General features: G+C 60.5%; 2 protein-coding genes across 3 annotated transcripts in view; one reads left to right on the top strand and one right to left on the bottom strand.

Moving 5' to 3' along the window:
* MYH7B (myosin heavy chain 7B) lies at positions 1 to 23,611 on the top strand. Its single transcript, XM_066384009.1, has 42 exons — positions 1 to 35; positions 263 to 427; positions 1,720 to 1,826; positions 1,996 to 2,139; positions 2,579 to 2,735; positions 3,049 to 3,076; positions 4,238 to 4,334; positions 6,473 to 6,496; positions 6,624 to 6,716; positions 6,848 to 6,911; positions 7,818 to 7,916; positions 8,513 to 8,616; positions 8,767 to 8,905; positions 9,176 to 9,294; positions 9,386 to 9,535; positions 9,709 to 9,879; positions 11,444 to 11,623; positions 11,715 to 11,847; positions 11,934 to 12,010; positions 12,398 to 12,485; positions 12,684 to 12,801; positions 14,342 to 14,465; positions 14,576 to 14,712; positions 15,474 to 15,729; positions 16,688 to 16,930; positions 17,424 to 17,600; positions 17,729 to 17,874; positions 18,187 to 18,277; positions 18,490 to 18,879; positions 19,458 to 19,584; positions 19,675 to 19,793; positions 19,885 to 20,081; positions 20,234 to 20,583; positions 20,749 to 20,873; positions 20,962 to 21,077; positions 21,499 to 21,895; positions 21,972 to 22,097; positions 22,189 to 22,359; positions 22,467 to 22,571; positions 22,655 to 22,750; positions 23,207 to 23,344; positions 23,435 to 23,611. The coding sequence occupies exons 2-42, from the start codon at positions 337 to 339 to the stop codon at positions 23,444 to 23,446; spliced, it is 5,826 nt and encodes a 1,941-aa protein (XP_066240106.1). The 5' UTR covers positions 1 to 35; positions 263 to 336; the 3' UTR covers positions 23,447 to 23,611.
* TRPC4AP (transient receptor potential cation channel subfamily C member 4 associated protein) overlaps positions 23,580 to 24,492 on the bottom strand; it is a 57,584-nt gene continuing 56,671 nt past the window's right edge. For both annotated transcript variants that reach the window (XM_066384011.1, XM_066384010.1), the window contains exon 19: positions 23,580 to 24,488. In XM_066384011.1, coding sequence (XP_066240108.1) covers positions 24,351 to 24,488 — 138 coding nt within the window. In that variant the 3' untranslated portion in view covers positions 23,580 to 24,350. The remainder of the gene's footprint in view (positions 24,489 to 24,492) is intronic.

Genomic DNA, 24,492 nt, shown 5'->3' with positions numbered 1-24,492 from the left:
CTCAGGGCTGGGCTTGGAGCTGAAGGGGGGGACAGGTGAGCCAGTGGGTCAGGGTGCTCGTGGGCCGGTGTGGGGCCCTCTGTATCTGTGGGAGAGGATGCTCTGGAGTTTGAGAGTGTGCGTGTGTGTGTTGGGGGCTTGCCAGAGAGACCGAGATGGGGCGCCCCCGGGAATCCCCTCGCACTAGGTCTTGTGGATTGTTGGATCATGCCCCAGTTTGGAGCCACAGTCCCTCAGTTCCCCTGTCACTGCTGTCTTCCAGTGCCCGCTGCCTCGGACCGCCTTAGACCTTCGAGATTTTTAGTCCCTCATCCTCCACCTCTCGGGGCCACCACCATGATGGACGTGAGTGAACTCGGGGAGTCTGCCCGCTACCTCCGGCAGGGCTACCAGGAGATGATGAAGGTGCACACTGTCCCATGGGACGGTAAGTGGAGGCAGAGGGGCACGGCCACAGAGAAGCCTTTACGTACTCAGACCGGGAGCGGGGAGGGGCGACACTGAGCTCCGGGCTGGAGGAGCACGCACTCTGGCCTGACAGCTTTAGCCCTGGACCTTTCCCTCTGAGCCTGGGGTCCTGAGGCTAAGTTCTGTGCACATCACTATGCTTGTGAGCAAGCCTCGGTGTCCTCCTCTGTAAAATGGGACAGTATCACCTGCCTCCGGAGCTGCAGTCTGCGGCTAGAGCCCGAGGCCTCTGAGGTGAGAGTGATTGGTATGGATGCAGGCTGCTTCCACCCGTCCAAAAAACCTGTGCTGGAGTTATTTTTAGTGCTTTCCATAGAGCCAAAGCCTCTGTTTACTAGGGACGGGAATAAAGATTACTATTTATGACCTGGTTTGTTCATAGGACGATAATAACAAAAGGCAATGTGTACCAGGCGCTTACTGTGTGCCAGGCCCAGAGAAGATGACCTGCCATGCATAGTCTCAACAACCTGGAGCTGGGGCACCAGGACCACGGCCGCCTTCATGGTGTACCTTCTCTGTTTGCAAAGGGCACTACCCTCAGAAGGGCCTCATGCTTGATTTAACACTCTCTGACCGTCTTGACATTTTTAATAATTTTAACAAGGGGTCTGCACTTTAACACCGGGGCCTGCAGATTCCGTGGCTGGTCCTGACCAAAGCACTTGGCTAGTAAGTGGCAGGACAGGGAACAGAACCTGGGGGTCTGCAGCCTGAGCCCCTGCCTTTAACCACCATGGAATACGGGCTCTCTGACGCTCTGGGGCCGCTCTGGGGCCAGCTGGCTGGGCAGGAAGATGCACAAGACACAGAGTTAGGAGACCTGGGTTTGAATCTTCACTGACATGGAGGAGGTGGGATCCCCTGGAGAATCATGTGCCCGACAGAGACGCCGCTCCATATGAGACCTCAGTAGATGCCCATAGTATTTTGCCTGAGAGAACAGGCCCAGAGCAAATGAGGTATTTTCCTGAGGTCACAGGGCACATATGGCAGAAGCAGGAATGTGAACCCAAGTGTGTAATCAGGGCAGTGAAGGACTGATACCCGAGTCAGGGAATCCCCAGAGGTCTTTAGAGACCCTCCGAGCGCTGCCCTGCCAGGAACCTGGGTCTGGAAGGATCTACTTTAGGTATCCCAGTGTCTTGACAGGGGATGCTGGGAGGAGGGATACTATGGACATGGCTTGGGATCCATCCGCTGGTTGTGCCTGGGCCGCTCTCAAATTTGCAATGCTTTCCGACAACCCAGGGAAGAAGCGGGTCTGGGTACCAGATGAACAGGATGCCTACGTGGAGGCTGAGGTCAAGTCGGAGGCTACTGGGGGCAGAGTCAACGTGGAGACCAAAGACCAGAAGGTTTGGCTGCCCCCTTTCCCATGTTAGCTCCTCCACCCGCCCCTACCCCGGAGTGCAGCTCCTGGCTGGCGTCCTATGTGCGAAAGGTAGTCTGGGAGCGTACAGGGGTGAGGCGGAGGTCAGTGGATACCTGCCTGCCCGCCACTCCACCGTACGGCCTCCCCGGCAGTTGATGATGGTGCGGGAAGCAGAGCTGCAGCCCATGAACCCGCCCCGCTTCGACTTGCTGGAGGACATGGCCATGATGACGCACCTCAACGAGGCCACGGTGCTGCACAACCTGCGGCAGCGCTATGCTCGCTGGATGATCTACGTGAGCCAGGAGGCGGGGAGGGGCCGCGGGCGGGGTCAGAGCAGCAGGGGCGTGGCTAGAGGAAGAGCCACAGCGCTGTGGGGACGGGGCTATGGAGAAGGGGGCGGGCTGTGTGCAGGCGGGGCGGGGCCAGGGTGATGTCATGGGGATGTAGGGGTGGGGCCACGGGCTGGGGCAGGGGTAGAGGTGGGGCGGCAGTGTAGGGGCGGAGCTTCAGCTTTAGGGTGAGCCTAAAGGCTCAGCAGTGGGGCCCCGGAGATGGGGACGTGGGCTGTGGGCAGGAGTAAGCGATGGGTTGGGGCTAGGGCAACCACAGAGGGTATCACGTGGCACAGTTAAGCAGCTCCTTGGGGCATATTGCAAAGGTCATATTGTGAGGGCTGGGGCCTGGGAATGGAAACTTGCCTTCCAACAGCCCATTTATACGCTCTCTCCTCAGACTTACTCCGGCCTCTTCTGTGTCACCATCAACCCCTACAAATGGCTGCCGGTCTACACGCCCTCTGTGGTGGCCGCGTACAAGGGAAAGCGTCGCTCGGAGGCCCCACCCCACATATACTCGGTGGCGGATAACGCCTACAATGATATGCTGCGAAGTAAGGGCAGCCTGGACTTCTCTTTCCCTTCCCACCCAAGACCCCTACCACAGCTCCAGGGAGGCCTCTGCAGAGGCCCCCTCCCCTCCGCTTGCATTGCCCTCCTTTGGACGCTGCCACCCACACTATAGCTTAGCCATTCTGTCTCTCTAACGAGAGCTAGCCTGCAGTCTGGAGGGTCCCATCTGGTCCTTCCTATTTCTGGCTCTGGTTGGTAGAGGGGCTGCCCCAGGGTCATGGATACCCAACGTGTTCCAGCTGTGGTTGGTCCCTCATCCTGGCTAACTTCTGTATCTCCTTTCCATTCCTCCAGACCGAGAAAACCAGTCCATGCTGATCACGTAAGTGTGGGACCCTGGGGATGGGGTGGGAAATGCTGGCCATCTGGCAGGAAGACAGTGGAACCAAAGTTATTCCCTAGAGTTGGTTCTAAAGTATTTAAGGCACCCTGGGCTGGTTGGAGCATCATTCCAAAGCACAAAAGTTGCTGGTTCGATCCCCAGTCAGGGCACATACAAGAACAGATTGATGTTCTTGTTTCTCTCTCTCTCTCCCTTCCTCCCTTGCTAAAATCAATAAAAAAATAAAAATAAAATAAAGTGCTTAGGGCAGGACTTCTACTACTTAGAGCCAGTGTCCCAGCTGAAGTTAAATTAGAGCTCGTTCTCTGCCGCCATTCTAGCTAGACCTGTTATGGATAGTGAGCAGGGAGGGGGTACCCATGCACCAGAGCGATAGCCAGCCCTGACACCCCTTCTCCTCGGGGCAGGGAATCTTCTCCCACCTTGATCTCATGGGAGTTCTGATTCTTGCCCAAGGGGGCAGAGGGATGCCTTTCCCTTTTCTCCTCCTTACCATCTCCTTATCTCTGGCTCTTACTTCTGATCCAAGTTTGCCTTCATGAGAAAATGGTGGAATTCTCACATGCCAAGTTCATATGGAGATTGTGTGTGAGTGTGTGTGTATGTGCAGCCTGGTGATTAAGAGCAAAGCCTTTTAAACCAGAAAGACCTGAGTTCATGTTCTGTGTTCACTTCCTCCTGCTGGTGCCCTTAAGCCTCTGTCATCAGTAGAAACAACAATCCTAGCCACCACCATGCAGAGCTATGAGGAGTCAGCAAGCTAATGCACACGCCTGGCACACAGCCGAGACAGTCACATAACTTCTCTGAGCCCCATTTCCTTATCCATAAAACGGGGTGATAATGGTTCCTGCCGTACAGGGTTTCTGAGGTTTAAATGAGCCAGCACAGGTCAAGTACCTGGCCCAGCTAAGCTTGTGCTCAGTACACAGTGGCACTACATGTGTTCTCATCAACAGAGAACAAACCAACACCTCTGAGGGCTGATCTGTTGTGTGGGGGGGTTGAGTTGGGGCTCCTACCTTGGGAGCTGGGTTGGGGGAGGGCAGAGTGGCCCTGCTTGCAGGGTGGGGCACTGGGAGATGGGAGGAATTAGAGGGGCCAGATGGGCATTGGTGACTTATGTTTGTGTTGTCCAAGCGGAGAGTCGGGGGCCGGTAAGACGGTTAACACCAAGCGCGTCATTCAGTACTTTGCCATCGTCGCTGCCCTGGGAGACGGGCCGGGCAAGAAGGCCGTAAGACCCGCCCCTTTGGGCGCTGCTCGCCTCTGCTTCTCATTGTTTTTCTTTTTGTTTCTTTCTCCTCCTCTCTTCTTTTTTTTTTTTTTTTTAACTTGATTCCCCAGAGTCTCCAGCCCTGCCTGAGCCTTCCACCTTCGTGTGGGGGACTCAGGCCTGAGCAAGGCTTGACCAGCGAGGCTGTGGCCACTTCTGCCACACTATGTGACCAAGTGCTAGACTTGTCTCAGTGTTCCCACCTGTGACAGAGGGATGGGACCACACCGCTATTCCTAGACTTTTCTGTAGCTTTTGCCCTCCCATTGTGACCTTCATATTTTACGAGAGCTCACCAAATAGGCCGCTTTTGCTAAGAAGTGATTGTTTTCCTGGTTGTCGTGCACCAGAGACCTGCATAAGCAGGCTTATACAGAGTTTAGCCAGAGCCAAAGGCCCTTGGCATCCCCAACAGCCAGGGCAGGGCCAATTTTGTACCCTGTGATTTCTATATGGTTTTTGAAAATTTCTAAAACAATGGGAGACCAGTGTTTTTGTTTTTGTTTTTGAGGAACAACACTCATCCCTGGCGCCCAGGCCAGTGGTTCAGACCTCTGTGTGTGCTGTGTCCCCTAACCCACCCCCAAACGGGCAGCCTCTTCTTTCTGGAAGTGCAGGGCTGCCTCCCACCCAGCCCACGCCTGGTCCTGTTGCGCCTTGCTTTATTCTGGGGCATTTTTCTTTTTCTTAATTTTCTTTTAAGTTTTTTCTTTTTTGCCTTTTCCTTTTTCCCCGTTTGAGTTTCTTGGTTTTTGATTTTTGTTTTCAGTTTTTCTTTCTTTTTTTTCCTTTTTTTGTGGTGGTGTTTTTGTTGTTTTGTTTTTGCTGTTGACTTTTTTGGTCTCCTCCTTCCTCTCCCCACCCCGTTTCCCCAACCCCTCGAGTGTCTGTGAGGATGCTGCAGAAAGTTGGGGCTCTGTCCAGTAACACATGGGGGGTAGGAAGAGCCCAGAGCTGGCAGGGCCGGGGCAGGGAGGCCCCTGGTCCGAGAGGAGCCCTTAACATGTAGGGATGAGGGGTGGGGTTGGGGGTGGGCTGGCCCACAGGGGCTGTGGGTGCTGGAACTTAAAAGCCTTATCAACTTCTCTGCCCTTTGGTCCCAAGTTTGACCACACCTGCCAGAGAGAGCCCTGTTCCAAAGCTTTGGCTGAGACTATGTGTGGTCGAGCTCAGGGGACAGGCTCCTGTCATTCCCTCCTGCTTCTGTCCCCCTAATATCTCTGGGGCATTGTTAAAGTCTTGGGCTCCCTGGAAGTGAATGAATAACCGAAGTCCCCTAGTGGCATGGCATCTGTCACTCTAGAACCCACTCTCCCTTTCTTTCCAGGCGGGCAGGATCCAGGCTAGGGAAGAGAAGGAAAGGGAAATGGAGGGAAGACAAGGATGAGGCTAGGAGGGGAAAATGGTGGAGGGTCATCTCAGTTCCGTAAGTCTCTGGGTGAGACCTATGGGAGACTGTGGGTGTTGAGGGAGGCTGGTGCGTGGGTTCAGTGCCTGCTCTGCCCTCCACTTTGTGGCTTTGAGCAGGTCACACCCCTGCTCTGAGTCTTAGTTTCCTCCCTTGCAAAGTAAGGTAATAGTAGGCACCTGGCAGGGCCATTTTGAATAATGGTAGGTGTACAGTTGTGCAATGATGTGTGTAATTGCAACGCAAAGGAGAAGTGTGGGGAAGGGCTCACCGAGGGAGGTGAGGGTAAGAAGGTTCAAGAGAAGGAGGTTTATTTTAGCTGCAGAGCATCAGGGAAGCCTTCCTGGAGGAGGAGGGGCATTTGATCGGGGCTGTCAAGGGGAGTAGATTCTAGTTAGAGACCCCTAGGACTTGGGCGGGGGCCTCTTCCTTGAATGTGGTAAACGAGGGGTTATGGAAGAGGCCAGAGGCATCTGGGGGAGGGGAAGGGCTGTGAACAGGAGACCCCCTCACCCTGACTCAGCCCCCTGCCATGCTTGCTCCTACTTTCTAGCATTTCTCCTTGTAGTCTGGAGGGTGAGACATGGGGGAAGGGGTGGCAAGGGTTAACATTCACTGTCCTGCTAACCACTGTGCCCCCGGCCTGGTGAGACCGTGCACTCTCTAACATTGTTTTCCTCCCCGCCCCCAGCAATTTCTGGCCACGAAGACTGGGGTAAGTGTGGGCCAGTGTGACTGGGAGGTCCCGGGGACCCTGCCATCCCCTTCCCCACCAGAAGAGGCCTGATAATGGGACCATGGCTGCTCTGGTGTCCCAGTCAGTGAGTACCCTCACCCCCCAGGGCACCCTCGAGGATCAAATCATTGAGGCGAACCCTGCTATGGAGGCTTTTGGCAATGCTAAGACCCTGCGGAATGACAACTCGTCCCGCTTCGTGAGTGGCCACCGCAGGCGGGGTGGGCGGGTGGAGTGGGGTCAGCAGCTGGGAGACGGGTAGGGGGAGCCTTTAGTGGGTAGGGCAGGGCTGGCTGGACCCCCTGACCGAGACTGCGCCTCTGCCCACAGGGCAAGTTCATCCGCATTCACTTTGGTCCCTCTGGGAAGCTGGCCTCTGCGGATATTGACAGCTGTGAGTCTGGGGGTGGGGCGGGACAGGGGCAGAGGCTGGGCCAGCGTCTCTGCTCTGACTGAGCCTCCATCTAGGCCTTGGGCTCCTGCCTGTTTCAGGTACTTCTGTCCACCCCTCCCCCCCGGCCACTGTCCAGCTCAGGCCACCTTACCTCGAACTGGAACATTCTATCAGCCTCCATTCCTCTCCTTGATCTCCAGCCAGAGTGACCTTCTCATGGATGCTAATCTGACCACATCGTGTTTCTGCTTAGACATCTTTTCTAGATCCTTGTACCTTATGATGGAAAGCCGAACCCTATATGGCTGGTCAGGCTCTCACGATAGGGCCCTGACTCCACCCCGGGCCTGTGCCCCTCCTGCCCCAGCCTCCCCTCTACTTGTAGTCCTCTCCTTCCGGAAGCCCCTCCTAACGCCTGTTGAGTGGTTGCCTGTCCCGCCTCACCCAGCCCAGCGGCACAGACAGCAGGTGCCCGTGCCACAGGCACAGAGGATCCCACACACAGACTGCTCCCCACCTTGGGATTTATGGCCAGATCCTGGTGGACGAGCAAAGGCAGATGGTGATGGCAGGCAGCATCGTAATTCGTGCCCCGAGCGCCCATGTGCAGACACCTGGAGGCTCTGCTCCGGAGGGGAGGAGTGTGGTCATGGCGGAAGGAATGGAGGCACAGATGGAGGAATAGACCAGTGGACCCCCCCAAGACACCTGTGTCCAAACAGCCCCACATGAGTACACGCGGGTGTATAGACAGATGCACATTCCCACATTGTGACGTGTGCACACGGTGCCTCTACATGCACCCCTGCCCCTGCCGACACCTCTGCCCTGCCCCTCGGCCCTATTGGGGTAGCCCGCTCTGGGGAGGTGCAGAGGGTGGTCAGCCAGTGCCTCCTTGTGTCCCAGATCTCCTGGAGAAGTCACGAGTGATCTTCCAGCTTCCCGGAGAGCGTGGCTACCACGTCTACTATCAGATTCTCTCAGGGAAGAAGCCAGAGCTGCAGGGTACGGGCCAGGGATGGGGGGAGTCAGAGCACATAGGGCTGCCGGGCCCTGTCGGACCAGGCCCTGGGTGTCTAGTCTCTCACTCTTCTGGGGTCTGTGACATTCCGTCTTTCCTCTGAGCCCCTTCTGTTTCCCCCACTCCCTTCCTGGGACTTTAGTTGCTGAACCCTCTCTTCATGCAGGGAGTTGGCCCATTAGTGCCACTGCCTTTGCAAAGTTGTCTCTCCTGCTGTCCTGAGAGTAGCGAGGCCCCACCCAGCAACAAGAAAGGACCGGTGGCTGTGTCTAGGCCCAGCTCCCCTCTTTTGGAAGCCCCTCCAGGGCAGAGTGGTCCTCTCGGTGCTCTGGCACAGGGTCTGGGCCAGAGTGCTGGCCGGGAGCAGTGCTGGAGGGGCGAATGAGGTGTAGCGGCCGGGGCGCATTCCTCAGAGAGCCCTAGAGAGAGAAGCCATGGACGTGGGTGTGGGGATGAGAGAGAGGCTGCGTGAAGTCCCGGGAGCCCCTAGACTCTCCTGCAAGGCTGGCCCCGGGACCCACCATGCTGGGATCGGGGCAGGAGAGCTGCTGACCCACCCTCTCCGTCCCGTGTCCCCCAGACATGCTGCTTCTGTCTATGAACCCCTATGACTACCACTTCTGCAGCCAGGGCGTCATCACCGTGGACAACATGGACGACGGGGAGGAGCTCATGGCCACTGACGTAGGTCTGGGGTGGGAGCGGCGTGGGGCGCCCGCAGTGCAGGGGGCTGCACGGGGCTGGGGCACGGTCAAGAAGCAGTTTCAGTGCCCAGAGCTTGGCTGGGCCCTGGAGGAGCCCTGACTTCTCTGATCCCGCCGCCCCCCACTGCAGCATGCCATGGACATCCTGGGCTTCAGTGTGGACGAGAAATGCGCGTGCTATAAGATCGTGGGCGCCCTCCTGCACTTTGGCAACATGAAGTTCAAGCAGAAGCAGCGGGAGGAGCAGGCCGAGGCCGACGGCACCGAGAGTGAGTGGCCCTGACCCCGATCCCAACGCCCTGTCTGTGACCATTAACCCTAGTCCTTGGCCACAGTCTCTGACTTCCATCTTACCTGGCCCTGATTGTAACCTGACTTCTCAGCACCAGACCCTCCCCTTCCTGAGCTGTATGTACAGTTTGCTGGCCCTGAACTTGTGCCAGGCTCCCTCACCTAGTGCCAGGCTGAGGCCAGTTGAGCCCCCACCCCAGGTGCTCGAGTTCTTGGCTTCCTCATCATTCCCCCGTGTTCCCTGCCAGGTGCTGACAAGGCTGCCTACCTGATGGGAGTCAACAGTGGGGACCTCCTCAAAGGCCTTCTGCACCCCCGAGTGCGTGTGGGGAACGAGTATGTGACCAAGGGCCAGAGCGTGGAGCAGGTGAGCTGCTCGCAGGCCAGGGCCCACCTGGGGACAGCTGGGACAGGGTCCCTCTTTGCCAGGTCCCAGCCCGGCATCCCCACACTTCCAGGTGGTGTTTGCCGTCGGGGCTCTGGCCAAGGCCACCTACGATCGTCTGTTCCGGTGGCTGGTGTCTCGGATCAACCAGACACTGGACACGAAGCTGGCCCGGCAGTTCTTCATTGGGGTCCTGGACATCGCTGGTTTTGAGATTTTTGAGGTGGGAGCAGGCCCACATCCCAGGCTCTGTTCTCTGCGGGGTGGAGGACTGTGGGCGGTGGGGGCAGGAGCCCTGGGCTTCTGCTTGGGGGCGAGGGTGAACTCCTACACTTCCCGGTTCCTCCCTGTCCCCATCTGCGAGCGGCTGCCTGAGCCCGGCCCTGCCCTGTGCAGTTTAACAGCTTCGAGCAGCTGTGCATCAACTTCACCAACGAGAAGCTGCAGCAGTTCTTCAACCAGCACATGTTTGTGCTGGAGCAGGAGGAGTACAAGCGTGAGGGCATCGACTGGGTCTTCATCGACTTCGGCCTGGACCTGCAGCCCTGCATCGATCTCATCGAGAAGGTGGAGCTCAGCCCAAGCTCACGCCGTGAGGGCGGGCGCGGGTGCAGCGAGCGGGCCTGGGCAAGTGTGCACGCGTGTGAGTGTGCCCCGAAGTGAGCTTGTGCGTGTGCAGGCTGTGACCATGTCTCTGCACCAGTCATGAGTGGGAATGCGTGTGTGTGTGTGTGTGTGTGAGAGAGAGGTATGCTGGGGACTGTGTGCAAACACTGCTGGTGATATGTGTGAGCACTGCCTGTGCGAGTGTGCACGCTGGCACTGCTGACAGCACCCGCCACGGTGGACAGCTGCGCAGTTCACAGGCCCTGCTGCAGCCACAATTTCACTGGGTCCTCAGAACTGCCCTGGGTGTGAGATGGAGTAGCTTGTGCTTGCTTCCTTATTTACTTGATTGTGAAACAATACATGTTTCTCCATTGTGCAAAAGAATGGGAGCAAAGAAATAACAGAAAATTTGAAAAGTCAGAAGTAAAGGAAAGGGGGAAAACGTTTCCCCGGGCCTCACACGACCGCCCCCAGTCCTCACGCGACCACCCCCGGGCCTCACACGACCGTCCCCGGCCCTCACGCGACCGTCCCCGGGCCTCACGCCACCGCCCCCGGCCCTTACGCAACCGTCCCCGGGCCTCACGCGACCGTCCCCGGGCCTCACACCACCGCCCCCGGCCCTTACGCAACCGTCCCCGGCCCTCACGCGACCGTCCCCGGCCCTCACATGACCTCACACGACCGTCCCCGGGCCTCATGCGACCACCCCCGGCCCTCACGCGACCGTCCCCGGGCCTCACGCGACCATCCCCAGGCCTCACGCGACCGTCCCCGGCCCTCACGCGACCGTCCCCGGGCCTCACGCGACCGTCCCCGGGCCTCACGCGACCGTCCCCAGGCCTCACACAACCAGAATCTTGGCACTCTGGTCAGTTTCCTCCAAGCCCTGGGGCCGGGGCTCAGGTTTTCTCCTGCGGACACAGACACGTCTCCCCCTTTCCTCTGAGAGGGGGCTCAACCGTGAGTGTAGTTGAAGAAGGCTCAGCAGTTCACACAGCAGGTGATTTTCAGACGATGCATTTCTGGAGTCTCCTTTTGGACATTTATTTAGGTGGTTGGCAGGTTTTCTTAGCTGTTAAAGCAGCACAAAGAATTCATTTCCCCATGTGGCAGGTTAAGGAAGCAGAGGCTTAGGGTGGTCTCTAAGGGCTCTGCAGCTAGTGAGTGAGGAAGCCAGGATTTGAACCCAGCTGCTCTTTCTGACTGCTGTGTGTGCATGCGTGTGCATGGGTGTGCATGGGTGTGAGATCGTGGAAGTGGGGGGCGGGGCTGCAGAGGGGCCAGTTTGAGTTTGCACAGCCCTCGTAAGCAAAGGGGATGCCTCAGAGCTGGGAGCCATGCAGAAGCCGGCTGGAGACCAGAGCATAGATTTTTCTTTGTCTTAAAAGACAGGGCTCCCACGTGCAGATCTGGCCTCTGTCCCTCTGAGCAGGTGGCTGAGGTGAGGGTGTCTGGGGAGGCTTCCGGAAGGAGGGGCCAGTGCACAGCGGGCCCTTCAAGCCTGTGGCCCTGTCCCCAGCCGCTCGGCATCCTGTCCATCCTGGAGGAGGAGTGCATGTTCCCCAAGGCCTCAGACGCCAGCTTCCGGGCCAAGCTCTACGATAACCACGCAGGGAAGTCGCCCAATTTCCAGCAGCCAAGGCCGGACAAGAAGCGCAAATACCAGGCCCACTTTGAAGTGGTCCACTACGCTGGTGTGGTAGGTGCCTGTGGCAGCGCCAGCTCCTGACCACTCTCCCCCTCCCCTGGGCTTCTCTGCCCTGGCTCAGCACCTGTCGGGTCTCTGCCAGGTGCCTTATAGCATTGTGGGCTGGCTGGAGAAAAACAAGGACCCACTGAATGAGACAGTGGTCCCCATCTTCCAAAAGTCCCAGAACAAGCTCTTAGCGACCCTCTACGAGAACTATGCCGGCTCCTGCTCCAGTGAGTACCGAGGGGTTAGACGGCCCTTCTGTAGGGGACTCGCAGAGTGATGTCCCTGGAGTGACTGGTCCCCATGTCTCTCCTAGCTGAGCCTCCGAAGTCTGGGGTGAAAGAGAAGCGTAAAAAGGCAGCCTCATTCCAAACTGTGTCTCAGCTGCACAAGGTGAGGCCTCCTTTGGGCCCCGGGCAGGCCTCCCCGCAGCCTCCCCCAGTCTTTGCCCCACACTCAGTTCCTGCATCCTGGGCGGGCGGCTGTTAAGACTTGCAGTGATGTTTAACTCCTCTCCACGTGAACATCACAGCAAGTCTGTGCTGCCTCCCGTCCCCACGCTGCCTGGGCAGGGCTGTGAAGGAGCGGGTGGGGGAATGGAGACCTTGGTGGCAGGGACCCAGTCAAGCAGAAGAGGGCCGAGGGTCACAGACAGTAACAGAGTAAAGGGCCAGATGTGTGGAGGCACATTGAGACACCCCCAGTTCTTAGCGGGTCGATCCACTGCGGTTTCCAATCCTGCTTCTCTGCCTGTGTGCCTTCTCTCCACTCCGCCTCCAGGAGAACCTCAACAAGCTGATGACCAACCTGCGGGCCACACAGCCCCACTTTGTCCGTTGCATTGTCCCCAACGAGAACAAGACCCCAGGTAGTCAGCCAGAGGCTAGGTGGGCGGGGACCACTGGGGGGCGGGGACAATGCAGACTAGAAGGGGCGGAGCCAGGGCAGACTAGAAGCTGGATCTGCCCCTTCCGCAGAGCCCATCTATGGACTGTTGGTCTTCCTTTGAGGCACGAAGGTGCGTCCATTGACCTCTGACCTTTTCCTGTGCCTCCCACCCGTCCAGGGGTCATGGATCCTTTCTTGGTGCTGCACCAGCTGCGCTGCAATGGGGTTCTGGAGGGGATCCGCATCTGCCGCCAAGGATTCCCCAACAGGCTGCTCTACGCAGACTTCCGGCAGCGGTAGGTGTGGTCCCGCCCCAGCTCTACACAGACCCCGCCCCCAACTCTACATCAGCCCTAGGAGGGGGGGGGGGAAGGGCACACAGTTTAGAACCAGACAAACAGTCCATCACTGCGGAGGATGCAGGGGGACCCGGAGGGGGCTGGGCAGGAGTCCCAGCGGGAGAGGGTGGTGGCCGAGGCCTGAGGGCAACCGGGATGGGGGGAAGCAGACAGGCTTGGGGTTGATGTCGGAGGCGCAGCCAGCAGGCCTTGCTGATGGGGAGGTTGGGGATAGTGAATGGAGCTCTACTTTGAACATGTCCAATTTGAACGGTTTCCAGCAGATGTCCTAGAAGTCCTAGGCGAGGCTGGGTTCACTAGTCTGGAGCGTGGGGCGGGCAGAGTGGGACGCAGACTTGGGAAGTGGATGAGGGCTCCCGTGGACCAGACTGGCCCCCTGTGAGCACTCACGCAGTACTCTTAGCGCCCCCCTTCCCTTTCTCACTTTGGATAGTCCGGCTACTAGGAGCCAAAGTTCCTCTTCCAGAAGTAACTGGTCATCCACGCTGACCGCTATACTATGTGTTTGTACAGAGGCTGCGCACAGGGGCACACACACATGCACACGTCTGTGAGTTTGTTTCCCATGTAACCATATGTCCTGGAGGTTGCCCCTTATCTATAAGGAGGAGTCAGTATCATCCTTTTTCTTAAAATTAAGACTTATTTTTTAGGGCAGATTTAGGCTCACAGCAAAATGGAGTGAGAAGGCACAGAGGTTTCCCATATTCCCCCCGTCCCCAAATATGCGTAGCCCCCCATCAGCAACATCGCCCACCAGAGGGACATTTGTTACCACCGATGAGCCTATGCAGACTCGCCATTACCACCCAGGGGCCATAGTCTACACTAGGGTCCTCTCACAGTGTGCATTCTTCGGCGTTGGGTGAGTGGACCTGGTACACGCCATCATGCTGTGACATATCCCCCAGGTGATCTTGCCTTCTCTGTTAGTCCCCTAGCGCGGGGCCTTATGCGTTTCAGGGGTTTTGCCTTCACAGTGTGGCCACAGCTAAGCTGACCCACACAGCCCTGTACACACGTGCAAGTGTGTCCACTTGTCAATCAGAATTCTCTTCCAAACGTTTCTTCAATTTGAGATGGCTACACCAGAGGTTTTCCACACTGACCCTCAGACTCGGTACTTCACACATCGGGGTAGTTAACCCTTTCATGGACCAGCACGAAATTCCTGGTGGACTGGCCATTCAGAATGATGTGCTATTCCATATCACCTTCTTTATATTTTTTGCCTTCTTAAAAAAGAACATTATAAAAGTTACTGCATGCCTTTTGTAACAACTGTGACCTCTTAAAGAACTAGTACTGGATGCATTTAAATAGAACCTAAGGTTTTTCAGAGCATGACCAATCCCCCCAGCATCACGAGGCCTGCCAGCAGTCTGCCCCCGGGGCGTCTGCTCCAGCCTCCGACAGGCCTAGGTGGATCCTGCCCTCCACCCCGCCCCCTCCTCAGCAGCCCTCCCGGCTCTCCCAGGTACCGCATCCTGAACCCCGGTGCCATCCCAGACGACACCTTTGTGGACAGCAGGAAGGCCACGGAGAAGCTGCTGGGCTGCCTAGACATTGACCACACCCAGTACCAGTTTGGCCACACCAAGGTTGGGGCACACAAGAGGGCTAACCCCGGGGGGGGGGTCACACTGGACAGGAGACCTGCTGGTGGCTGGAGGCCATGCCTGTCTCCCCACCCCACCCCACCCCACCCCAGGTGTTCTTCAAGGCGGGGCTGCTGGGCACCCTGGAGGAGCTGCGTGACCAGCGTCTGGCCAAGGTCCTGACGTTGCTGCAGGCGCGGGGGCGGGGCCGCCTCATGCGCCTGGAGTACCAGCACCTGCTTGGAGGCAGGTGGGTGTGGGGCAGGGACCTGGGACAGGGTTTGTGGTGGGACTGCTGTCCCCCCCGGCTCACAGAACCACCAGGTTGTTCGAACGCTGTCCTACTGTCCTGGAGGTCAGACCACTTTATGGCTGGTTGGAGGCGTCTCTGAAGGGGCAAGGTTCTGTTTATGCCCCTCAACTCCCCAGTTTCCATTTTCTCACCTCGAAGCTGTGGTACGAGCACCTGTCCCCACTCCAGGCCTGCCCGGAGCGTGGCCCAGAGTGGGTATAATGGTGTCTAGTGTTTTCCAAGATTCTTAAGTGCCAGGCAAGACAGTTTCTGTGCATTATCCTCATGTAAAGGAGAGGACAGGCCTCAGATGGAGGTGCTGGGATGACCTCCATTCAGCAGGGCGGGTGTCTGAGTCAGAGCCTCTTACTGGCTAGTGGTGGGAAGGGAGGAGGCCAGGGTGTGAGCTCGGGCAGTCTGATCCCAGAGCACGGTGGCTTTACCACTCCTGTGTCTGTAGAGCATATACGAGGGCCACCAGGACATTCGGGGCTCGTGCGCCCCTCCCCGGAGGCATGCCTGTGTGACCTTGAGCCTCTCCCACAATCCCACTTACAAAGCAGAGGCGTTAGGACCTACTTGGGAGGGCCTTTGGGAGGATTGAGGAGATCACACACTGAGGGCCTGGCCCAGGGAGGCCGAGGGGCTCAGGAGACATTGGGGCTGTTACCATGAAGGGACCAGCCCTGAGCCTACGGGTCACCTCGTCCCCCCACCAGGGATGCCCTGTTCACCATCCAGTGGAACATCCGTGCCTTCAATGCCGTCAAGAATTGGTCGTGGATGAAGCTCTTTTTCAAGATGAAGCCGCTGCTGCGCTCGGCGCAGGCGGAGGAGGAGCTGGCAGCCCTGCGGGCAGAGCTGCGATCACTGCGAGGGGCGCTGGCCACTGCGGAGGCCAAGCGACAGGAGCTCGAGGAGACACACGTCAGCGTCACCCAGGAAAAGAATGACCTGGCCCTGCAGCTGCAGGCCGTGAGTGGGGGTGGGGAAGGGGGAGGGCTTCCCTCAGTGACCCAGTCCCCCTGGCAAGCCCGGGGAACCCCAGGCTGCTCCAGGGAAACACGCCCACCAAGCCCCGGGCCAGGGCAGACCAGGTGTGGTGTGGGTGCCCAGGTCTAGCTGGGTCTATCTTCCTACCTCAGAGGTGCCACAGAGGAGGCTGCGTCTGTGCTCAGCCTCCACGGTCCCAGCCTTCCCAGCCACGGGCCGTCTGGCCACGTGTCCTGTACTCCCACCTGCGTGCCACCTGGGCTTCCTGCTACAGCTGCAGTGGGACCCCATCTCCCGTGTCTGCTTCCTTGCCATCCCTGAAACAGACCCGTGCTCCCTTCTCTGGTTAGGGCCACGGAAACCCACGAGGCAGGTCACAGTAACAGCCAGGGGGCGGGGATCAAGGGTCCAGAGTCTCTCCAAGCCCACAGTTCTCTGTCCTTCGGCAAACACTGTGTGTCGCCTGTGTGCCAGGCTAGCTCTGAAGACACACTGGGAAGACAGAGTCGGGCCTGTGGTCCCAGAACCTACCTGCTGGTGCAGGACACAGGCTGCCAGGCGCCATGAGGACATGGTGATGGGAGAGGGTACTCCAGCCTCTCCACGGCTGGGCAGGCCTGGCATGCCCGCCGCTCCCCCACACCCCTCAGGAGGCCTCAGCCCAGCGCTTCTCTCTGAGAGCCCCCACCTGGGCCTCACTCTGGGCTGCCCTCTTGAAGGTGCCACTTCTGACCCTGCCCATCCCTCTACCCAAGCCCTCACCCCACCGGAGCCCCTGTTCAGGGCCCAGAGCAGGTCACAGGCGTCCTTTGGTCCCCAGAGCCCCACTGAGTCAAGCCTTTGCATGGACAAATGAACCTTCTGCAGGGCCCGGCCGGTGCCCCCCGGCCGTCTTACCTGGCACTGCCTCCACTCAGCCCCGTCCCCGTGTCCCCTCCAGGAGCAGGAAAACCTGGCGAACGCTGAGGAGCGCTGCCACTTGCTCATCAAGTCCAAGGTACAGCTCGAAGCAAAGGCAAAGGAGCTGGGCGAGCGGCTGGAGGATGAGGAGGAGGTGAACGCTGACCTGGCCGCCCGTCGGCGCAAGCTGGAGGATGAGTGCACGGAGCTCAAGAAGGACATCGATGACCTGGAGCTGACGCTGGCCAAGGCCGAGAAGGAGAAGCAAGCCACTGAGAACAAGGTGGGCGAGTGGCTGCCGGACCACTCCTGGTCCTGCCGGGCCCTGCTGTTGCCTGGGCAGTCTCATCTCTGTGGGCCTGTTTCCTCCTCTGTCCAATGGGGTTAAGGGCAGCATGACCTCATGAGGGCACATGCGGAGTCTATGTAACCAGCCTTTGCGGGCACTCCTGCGAGGCCTAGCACACAGTAGGGGCCCCGCAAACCATAGCAACTGTCATCCATTCTGGAATGTAAGCTCCTTGGGGGCAGGAACCCTGATCCCCAGCTCTGCAGCCCCCAGCTGCCTTCACAGGCCTTCTGTCATCGATCCCTGTCAACAGCCCCGTGTAGTTCCCCTGGGGAGCCCAGTACTGTTATCCCTGAGGGATGAAGAGATGGGATGGGGCGCAGAGTAGTGGCTTGCCTGCCTGTGTGTGGTCCCCTCGTGGAAAGGGGGAGCTGCTGTTCCCAGAGGGTGGGGGGACATCCCCATGGTGACCCTGGCCCTGGCCCAGGTGAAGAACCTGACAGAGGAGATGGCAGCACTGGACGAGTCGGTGGCCCGGCTAACCAAGGAGAAGAAGGCGCTGCAGGAGGCCCACCAGCAGGCCCTGGGCGACCTGCAGGCCGAGGAGGACCGAGTGAGCTCGCTGGCCAAGGCCAAGCTCCGCCTGGAGCAGCAAGTGGAAGACGTGAGTGGGCCCACAGAGGCTGCGCAGGACGGCTGGCGGGTGGGGGTGGGGAGGCGCTGGCTGGGCCATGACTGGGCCATGGCTGGGCCAGCTGGGCCTGGGCTGAGCCACCTGCCCCCACCCCGCAGCTAGAGTGCTCCCTGGAGCAGGAGAAGAAGCTGCGCATGGACGCTGAGCGGGCCAAGCGCAAGCTGGAGGGGGACCTGAAGCTGACGCAGGAGGCAGTGACAGACGCTGCCCAGGACAAGCAGCAGCTGGAGGAGAAGCTCAAGAAGTAGGTGTGGGGTGGGCAGCAGAGCAACCCCGGCGGCAGGGGCCACCTGAGCCGGCATCTGCTTTTCGCTCCCTCCGGGCTCTAGTCAGCCATGTGACGGCAGAGGTTGACGTGGAGGGCTGAGAGATGGGATTGCTAGGTGCCAGGGCAGTGTCCTGCCCTCCCTGGACAAGGCCCTGGCCACGCTCTGAGGCCACACGGCTTCCCTGGGTGCAGAGTGCCTGACCGGGGGTGTGCTGGGGGTGGGAGGGGCCCAGGCAGGCTGGTGGGGGCTGGAAGCAGGGCGGGCTCATGCTCTTCCCGGACCTCCAGGAAGGACTCTGAGTTGAGTCAGGTGAACCTGCGGGTGGAGGACGAGCAACTCCTCGGGGCACAGCTGCAGAAGAAGATCAAGGAGCTGCAGGTGTGGGGGCATGGCGCAGGCGTGCGGGGGGGTTGGCGCAGGCGTGCGGGGGGGTTGGCGCAGGTGTTGGGGGGCGGGGCAGGAGGGGCCCAGTGGGCCGGGACGCAGGGCTGACGGTGCAGGTGAGGGGGGACAGGGCAGGTGTGTGTGGGGATGGGGCAGACGTGAGGGACGGGGCAGGAGGGGACCGGTGTGCTGGCCCGCGGTCCCAGGCTCGGGCGGAGGAGCTGGAGGAGGAGCTGGAGGCCGAGCGGGCGGCAAGGGCACGCGTGGAGAAGCAGCGGGCGGAGGCGGCCCGGGAGCTGGAGGAGCTGAGTGAGCGGCTGGAGGAGGCCGGCGGCGCGTCGGCCGGGCAGCGGGAAGGCAGCCGCAAGCGCGAGGCCGAGCTGGGGCGGCTTCGGCGGGAGCTGGAGGAGGCGGCGCTGCGGCACGAGGCCACGGTGGCCGCCCTGCGGCGCAAGCAGGCCGACAGCGCCGCGGAGCTGAGCGAGCAGGTGGACAGCCTGCAGCGGGTGCGGCAGAAGCTGGAGAAGGAGAAGAGCGAGCTCCGCATGGAGGTGGACGACCTGGGCACCAGCGTGGAGACGCTGGCCCGCGGCAAGGTGTCTGCTTCGCTCCTGTCCCGACCCCCGGCTCTGACCCCACATTGCCGTCCTTCCTCTTCTGCCTCCAACTGCCGACCATGACCACCCCGTACCAGTACGGACCCCCACCCATCCTGCCCCTGCCTCAGATCCTGACCCATCACCTGGCATCGAACCCCAGCCCCACACTGGTCCTGACCTCAAACCCTGACTACAGGTCACTCTTGAACCAGCATCCAATTCTAACTTTCAGCCCTTGACCTGTGAGCTCGGACCTACTAACTGTCCCGTTTCTGTCCTGAATCCCAGCACTCAGCCTCGACCCTGGACCACTGTACCACCTAATCCTAATAGCTGGCCTCAGACTCCAGTATCCCTCTAGCCTCGGGACTAGTCCAGCCTTCTCACTTCTGGTGTCCATCTTCTAAGCCATAGCCCACGAGTGGAATCTCTGACCCTGAACTTGGGGCACTGCTTTCTCTGGGACTCCCGGGCCCGAGTCTAGCCTTCCAGTTCCCCATCCCAGGCCCCAGTCTGGTTGGCAGCCGCAGATCTTGCCCTCTGATTCACAAACGCACCCTGACCCTGGCCCCCAGGCCAGTGCAGAGAAGCTGTGCCGGACCTACGAGGATCAGCTGAGTGAGGCCAAGATCAAGGTGGAGGAGCTGCAGCGGCAGCTGGCGGAGGCGCTCGCCCAGCGTGGACGGCTGCAGACCGAGAACGGTGAGGCCAGGGGCTCAGCTGCACCCCCGGGGCCTCAGGGCTGCCCTGTGCCCACCTGACCTGCTGGTTGCTCCCCACCCCGGACGGCAGGGGAACTGAGCCGCCTGCTCGAGGAGAAGGAGTCTCTGATTAGCCAGCTGAGCCGCGGGAAGGCCTTGGCCACCCAGAGCCTGGAGGAACTGCGGAGGCAGCTGGAGGAGGAGACCAAGGTGAGCAGGCCACTGGCTGCCACAGAGAGGGTGGTGTGGACATCCAGGTCACCGGCCTGGCCTGATGCTCGCGTCGCTGGGGTCCCTGCAGGCCAAGAGTGCGCTGGCCCACGCTGTGCAGGCTTTGCGGCACGACTGTGACCTCCTGCGGGAGCAGCACGAGGAGGAGGCCGAGGCCCAGGCCGAGCTGCAGCGGCTGCTGTCCAAGGCCAACGCCGAGGTGGCCCAGTGGAGGAGCAAGTACGAGGCAGACGCCATCCAGAGGACCGAGGAGCTAGAGGAGGCCAAGTGAGTGCCTTGCCGGCCAGGCCATCGGCACACAAGGTGATGCCTGCGCCTCTGAGCCCTGATGGGAAAGTGGGAGGTGCAGGGGCCACACTTCTGCCAGCCTCGCTGTCCGTCTGCTCCATGGTCCGCACCCTGTCTGCTCCGTGGCCCAGAAAGAAGCTGGCCCTGCGGCTGCAGGAGGCAGAGGAGGGTGTTGAGGCTGCACATGCCAAGTGTTCGTCGCTGGAGAAGGCCAAGCTACGGTTGCAGACAGAGTCGGAGGATGTGACCCTGGAGCTGGAGCGAGCGACCTCGGCAGCGGCCGCGCTGGACAAGAAGCAGCGGCACCTGGAGCGGGCACTGGAGGAGCGGCGGCGGCAAGAGGAGGAGATGCAGCAGGAGCTGGAGGCGGCCCAGAGGGAGGCCCGCGGCCTGGGCACCGAGCTCTTCCGGCTGCGGCACAGCCACGAGGAGGCTCTCGAGGCCCTGGAGACGCTCAAGCGGGAGAACAAGAACCTGCAGGGTACGATCCGCCCCAAGGTCAGAAACCTGCTCTGGGGTCACTGGGAGCACCTTGGAACCACACAGAATGCCCTGGTGGGGTCACTCTGGAGCTGGGGGTGAATGATGTGACCTGGGTTGGAGCATGAGCCACGAGATCACCCTCAGTGCCCTGTGCACTTTGCAGAGGAGATCAGTGACCTTACAGACCACGTCAGCCTCAGTGGGAAGAGCATCCAGGAGCTGGAGAAAACCAAGAAGGCGCTGGAAGGGGAGAAGAGTGAGCTCCAGGCCGCCCTGGAGGAGGCCGAGGTCAGGGGCTGGCCACGGTGGGGTGGACCTGACCCGCCGCTTCCCTGGCCTTTCCTCCCGGAAGACACACAGCTTTCTCTGCCCCCAGGGGGCCCTGGAGCTGGAGGAGACCAAGACACTGCGGATCCAGCTGGAACTATCCCAGGTCAAGGCGGAAGTGGACCGGAAGCTGGTAGAGAAAGACGAGGAGTGCACTAACCTGAGGTATGGGGGCCGGGGCACTCCCACCCACCAGCACCCAGGGTCCGTGGTCCTTGGGCTCCCAGCCCCTCCCAGCCCCCTGAACAGGAGAAAGGTGGTGCGCACAGATCGGCTGGGACACCAGCTTGCCCCTCCCACTCAGCTTGCTCAGGTAAAGCTGAGAGCCTACAGGACCTGCTCAAGGGACAGTCGGGGCAGGGCCGGGGTTCAGCCCCTTGTGTCTGCTCCCAAGCCTCAGGCTTGTCTATGAATTTGCTCTGATGGGAAACAGAAAGCCACAAGGGGCTTGACCTGGGAGGGACGAGTCACTTATTCCACAAAATGGGTTCATGTCAATAGCATCCCTTGGGCATTTGTAAGAGTGGGCCCTGTCTTCCTACCCTTTGGCGGAGTGCACACCAAAGCCTTCCAACCCCTTGCACAGGCGCAACCAGCAACGGGCAGTGGAGTCCCTGCAGGCCTCCCTGGACGCAGAGACACGGGCTCGCAATGAGGCACTGCGGCTCAAGAAGAAGATGGAGGGCGACCTCAACGACCTGGAGCTGCAGCTGGGCCATGCCACCCGCCAGGCCACGGAGGCGCAGGCGGCCACGCGGTTGCTGCAGGCCCAGCTCAAGGAGGAGCAGGCGGGGCGCGACGAGGAGCAGCGGCTGGCAGCCGAGCTCCGAGAGCAGGCCCAGGCCCTGGAGCGGCGGGGGACCCTGCTGGCTGCCGAGCTGGAGGAGCTCCGGGCCGCCCTGGAGCAGGGCGAGCGCAGTCGGCGGCTGGCGGAGCAGGAGCTGCTGGAGGCCAGCGAGCGCCTCAACCTCCTGCACTCGCAGGTGGGGACAGCCGGTCCCGGGGCCGTGTGGGGTGGCCGCCTGAGGGCCAGCTCTGAGGGTCTGCGCCCACCCCCAGAACACAGGCCTCCTGAACCAGAAGAAGAAGCTCGAGGTGGATTTGGCCCAGCTGAGCGGCGAGGTGGAGGAGGCCACCCAGGAGAGGCGGGAGGCCGAGGAGAAGGCCAAGAAGGCCATCACTGACGTGAGGCCAGGCTGGGGCTGGTGGGATCAGCTCGGGGACCAGAGCCCAGGGGCCGGCTACCTCCTGACCATCCCCCCCCCATCCCTCACAGGCGGCCATGATGGCTGAGGAGCTGAAGAAGGAGCAGGACACGAGCGCACACCTGGAGCGGATGAAGAAGACGCTGGAGCAGACAGTGCGGGAGCTGCAGGCCCGGCTGGAGGAGGCGGAGCAAGCTGCCCTCCGGGGCGGGAAGAAGCAGGTGCAGAAGCTGGAGGCCAAGGTGCGTGTGCTGGCCCCACCCGTCCCCTGCACAGCGGGCTGTCCCCTGCATGGCAGGCAGCATGGGGCCGGCTCAGGGCATCAGGCCTGTCCCCTGGCTGCTCACAGGTGCGAGAGCTAGAGGCTGAGCTCGACGCCGAGCAGAAGAAGCACACCGAAGCCCTCAAGGGTGTGCGGAAACACGAGCGGCGGGTCAAGGAGCTTGCGTACCAGGTGGGTGCTAGTCCCAACTCAGAAGAGGAGGCCCAAAGGCTGGCCCGGTCCTGGCAAGACCTGAGTCCGCTCTGCCTGTGCAGGCCGAGGAGGACAGGAAGAACCTGGCTCGCATGCAGGACCTGGTGGACAAGCTGCAGAGCAAGGTCAAGAGCTACAAACGGCAGTTCGAGGAGGCGGTGAGCGCATAGAGCAGGGCCCCCGGAGCTGCACCTGATGGTCGGGATGCCCATGATAACCCAACCTCAAGGCTGGGCCCAGGCGAGTGGCCAGCTGCAGTCAGCCCTACGCCGTCTCTGGGCCATGGTTCCCAGCGTTGGCTTTAGTGTATGTGGGTTGCCTTAAAGGGCGGTGGCCCAGCTCGTGACCCTGCAGTCCCAGCGGGAAGAGTTTCTCACAGCTCTGATACCAAGATGAGACCCACCTGCTTCTGGGACCCCATGTGCTTTTCCCTCCTGGTCCACGTGTGGCACGTGGGCACCTCTGGAGGGTGTCTCAACCCCTCCTTCCTGCTGTGGGTACTGGTGGGGGGGAGCAGAGGTGAGGATGAAGAGAAGCCAGACCCCTTCTGTGAGGGGTGGGGGCCCGACTGACCCCCTCAGTCACCAGAGCGACCCCGCCTGCCCATGCCCCAGGAGCAGCAGGCCAGCACCAACCTGGCCAAGTACCGCAAGGCCCAGCATGAGCTGGATGACGCGGAGGAGCGGGCCGACATGGCAGAGACCCAAGCCAACAAGCTGCGGGCACGGACCCGGGATGCCCTGGGCCCCAAGGTGAGGGGCAGCCTGGCACCACCCTGTCCCCTGCCTGGGGGTGGGGGAAGGTGGCATGGCTCGTTCACTCAGCCACCCTTCTCCCCGCAGCACAAGGAGTGACGCCCGCCACCACCCCTCACCTGCCGCCTCTCCGTCTGCTGAGCCCTGCGGAAACGCTGTTGTCTGCAGCTCTGGGCGGCTCAGGCAGGGAGCGAGCACACGGCCCCACAGATAAAAGTCAGGTCCACATCAGTCATTTAAAATAAAGTTCTTTAATAGTCTCCATTTAACCGGTTTATTTGTTGTTAATAAATTGGCAACACAAGGAGGGGCCGAGGCTGGGCTCCCGTGTGTCTGGGCTCAGGCAGGAGACCCTGCTCTGGGACAGGGGCTGGGCGGGACACAGCCAGCCCACGACCGAGGGGCCAGGAAGAACAGGCCCCCCCACCTCGGGGGCCCCCCTGGGGTGAACACAGCGGCCAATGAGCAAACAGGACCAGAAGAGCTAAAGGAAGACGAGGGCGGAACAGAGGGGCAGGCTTGGGGGAAGGCAGCGTTCTCCAGTCTCCCCCACCCCTGCCCAGGGCTCAGAAGCCTTTGCCTGGGTCCAAAGGCCACGGCAAGCTTGGCTCAGGAATTGGGGGAGGCTGCCCATCTCACCCTCCCCACCCCAGGACCGACAGCCAAGAGACTGGGCAGGAGCTCAGACAGAGCTATTTTTAAAAGTCCCCTTACCTCTGGGTGGGCCAGGCCCCAGGTACTGAAGGAAGTGTGGGCACAGTGCCCGTCCGCATCATGGGGCTCTTTAAGGAACTAAGGTTCCCCAATGACCTTGGCCCTCAGACCCAGGGGCCTGAAACTTCTAGACACTCCCTCCCACCAAGCCTGTACCTGAAGTCTGGGGCAGGCAGAGAGCAGCAGGGAGGCAGGGGAGAGGCGGGGACGTGGCAGGGCATGAGGCACGCGTGCCCACGCTCACCCACACTGGCCCTGGCCCAGCAGCCACCCGAGGCCTGGCCCAAGGTCACTCCTCAGTGAAGTCCCTGTCTATGTCCATGTAGGGCTCCTCAATGTAGCTGACGAGGGCAGAGGGCGACTGGCGGTCTGGGTTCAACAGAATGGACACGGTCTCTTTCCAGTATGAGAAGCTGATGCAGGAGCTCTGG

This window comes from Saccopteryx leptura, chromosome 5 (genome assembly GCF_036850995.1).
Source record: "Saccopteryx leptura isolate mSacLep1 chromosome 5, mSacLep1_pri_phased_curated, whole genome shotgun sequence".
NCBI classification, from domain to species: domain Eukaryota; kingdom Metazoa; phylum Chordata; class Mammalia; order Chiroptera; family Emballonuridae; genus Saccopteryx; species Saccopteryx leptura.
The sequence above is the reverse complement of the archived record's forward strand: the minus strand, read 5'-3'. Positions and strand labels throughout refer to the sequence as shown.